The sequence below is a fragment of the Tripterygium wilfordii genome, chromosome 17 (assembly GCF_013401445.1).
Source record: "Tripterygium wilfordii isolate XIE 37 chromosome 17, ASM1340144v1, whole genome shotgun sequence".
Lineage (NCBI taxonomy): Eukaryota > Viridiplantae > Streptophyta > Magnoliopsida > Celastrales > Celastraceae > Tripterygium > Tripterygium wilfordii.
This window is the reverse complement of record NC_052248.1, coordinates 11,442,336-11,444,935: the sequence shown is the minus strand read 5'-3', so window position 1 is coordinate 11,444,935 and position 2,600 is coordinate 11,442,336. Positions and strand designations below refer to the sequence as shown.

Genomic DNA, 2,600 nt, shown 5'->3' with positions numbered 1-2,600 from the left:
TGCGAATCACACTATAGAGAAGTAACCTAAGGTTGTTCTTACTTTCATTTTTGAGAATAGTATGCTGAAACAACTAAACCCTAACCATCCTTTGTCCAATGTGGGATCACAAGAGTACGCTATTACTCTACTAAGTACTAGTTGTTTACTAAACTTATATAAATAACTATTCGCCTTTCTTTAACTTAAAAGAATATTTTCTTAAATCATTTGTTTTTCTTAGATGTCAGGTTTCCATATAAAATAGATGGTATTCGAGGAATGAAAAGCTCTACAAAAGGTGTAGCAAACGTTGCAAAAATCAATATTGGCTTGAAAAAAAAATAAAATTCAAGAAAGCTCTAGGGAGCTATTGAACAAGTTAAACTATTATTTATTAAGTGAGCCGTTTGAATATTCGTAAATAATTTATGGATCCATCACTGATGGTTGATGATCAATAATCAATAATGAAATCAATATTCCTACACTCTAGGGATCCATTTAAATACATAATTAATACTTGCTATATATAAACTTGGTCACAATATATTTACCTGCATTTTATTTTGAAACGGGGAGGGACGATTTGAACCTTAATCACTAGGATGATACACACCATCTTTACAATTCCAATTAGTGACTTAGGTGTATTACTAGCAATTCATGATTAGAGCATTTCGACATTTTATTGTAGGATTGTCTTCAATAATTAATATCTTGTTTAACAAGTTTATGATCTTTAAAATCTCTAGAGAAAACCCTATATCTTAAAACTTGTGTTTTACTTGCTAGCTTTTTCTTGAAACGGGGAGGGAGGATTTCGAACCCTGGTCACAGAGTGATACACATCAATCTTACCACTCTAACTAGTGGTTTGAGTGTGTTGTTTTACTTAGTAGTTATGATGGATATTTCACCATAAATGTCCTTACCTTCTGGATTCTATACACACTCAATGTACTAAATTTTCCATTTGAGAATCAAAGTTGAGTTTCCTAGTGTGAATGCAGACGTAGTATGAATTGAAATTGATATATCTCTTTTCATATATATATCCCTGTGTAGAAATTGAGACTTTTTACATATTTTTAGTACAAAAATATACCTAAAATGATCATACTTAGAGATATTTTGGGTATCCTTGTAATGACAAGCCCAGTTTGTGTCAAATACTTCACCAAATATTGCACAAGAGAGAAGATATCTTTCCTTTAATGCAATATATTTGTAAACATGAATGTGTATATGAATATTCCCAATAAATAATCCAACACATCCTCTCCATCTCTTGATCATCAATCAAACTCAAAAAATCAAAGATATATATTCCTACACGAAGTTTGTATCAAAGACTTCACCAAATATGAACATTAATCATACAAGAGATACCCTTCCTTTAATCCAATATTTAAACGTCCATATATATATATATGATTCTCAATGTATAAATGCAACATCTCTTCCAATCTCTTGATCATAATCAAAATCACAAGATTAGCCATGGAAGAAAAAACCCCTTCTGACACGTCTAGCATTTTACACAATCATCAAACTAGCGATGTGAAAAGGAAGAAGATCATTGTTGAGGCTGATGAACCGATTATATTATCGGCCAAGTCGTCAAGTCAAGTCAACCCCCCTCCTCCTCCTCCTCCTCCTCCAGGTTTGAGTCTTTCTTTTCTTAATCAAAAGTTTAGTAACAGTTATAATCTTGGTGGATCGGAGGTTGAACTTAGGCTATTCAATGCCGGAGGATCAGCTTCTAGGGCGATCAATGAAGAAGCAGCATCCGATGAGAGCGCCCACGATAAGAGATCATCATCGGAACGTAGGGTTTTCGCATGTAACTTCTGCAAGAAAGAGTTCTCAACCTCTCAAGCTCTTGGTGGGCATCAAAATGCTCATAAACAAGAGCGAGCGATGGCAAAACATCGTCGAGAGCTTGGATTAATTGGTGGTGTTCATCATCAATATCCATTCTCATTTGACAATCAATACTATTCAAGTTCTACTCTATCTCAGCATGCTTCTCTTTATGGATCATATGGTAATAGATCTTCACTTGGGGTGAGAATGGAGTCCATGATTCACAAACCATCTATTCAATGGTCCCCTTACGGATACCGTTTCGGTGCCAGTGAAAGATCAAGCCAGGGATTATATCATAACCTTGATAGGCTCAAGATCCAGCAGACCATAAACCCTAATTTGGCTAGTGGGCTTGGAAACCCTAGCTCTTCTAGTCTTGGAGGAGGCATAAGCACTAGTGGACTTGGAAGAAATGGAGGTTTATTCAAACCATTTGAAGCATCAAGCTCCACCACCAATAATAATAGGCCAACTAATGATCATACCAAGGATGAGAAAGAACTTGATTTAACTCTTAAGCTTTAGATTCATTATTTTTTGCATTTGATCGTTGCTTTCATATTACTTATATTTGATATTCCCTAAAAACAATTTAATTCACAGCACTTTGCTGATTCATGATTTTCAACATTAATTGGATCAATGTCCATGATTTTCTTATTTTATTTTTTTGCTTCTATACAAGGAAATATAGATATTGATAGCTCATGCAATAATGGAATTCCAAGTAAAGGGATCATTTATCAAAA

At 34.3% G+C, this 2,600-nt stretch overlaps 1 protein-coding gene across 1 annotated transcript; it reads left to right on the top strand.

The window, feature by feature from the left end:
* Nucleotides 1-1,482: 1,482 nt before the first annotated feature.
* Nucleotides 1,483-2,376, top strand: LOC119981939 (zinc finger protein 3-like). Its single transcript, XM_038825077.1, has 2 exons — nt 1,483-1,598; nt 1,686-2,376. Exons 1-2 carry the CDS (start codon nt 1,483-1,485, stop codon nt 2,374-2,376), a joined length of 807 nt encoding a protein of 268 aa, XP_038681005.1.
* The last annotated feature ends 224 nt before the right edge of the window (nt 2,377-2,600 follow it).

Bases quoted from the DNA above. Each gene is read 5' to 3' on its own strand.
- LOC119981939 (XM_038825077.1), top strand. From the start codon at position 1,483: ATGGAAGAAAAAACCCCTTCTGACACGTCTAGCATTTTACACAATCAT. The intron at 1,599-1,685 runs GTCGTCAAGTCA...GTTTAGTAACAG, and splicing joins CCGATTATATTATCGGCCAA to TTATAATCTTGGTGGATCGG.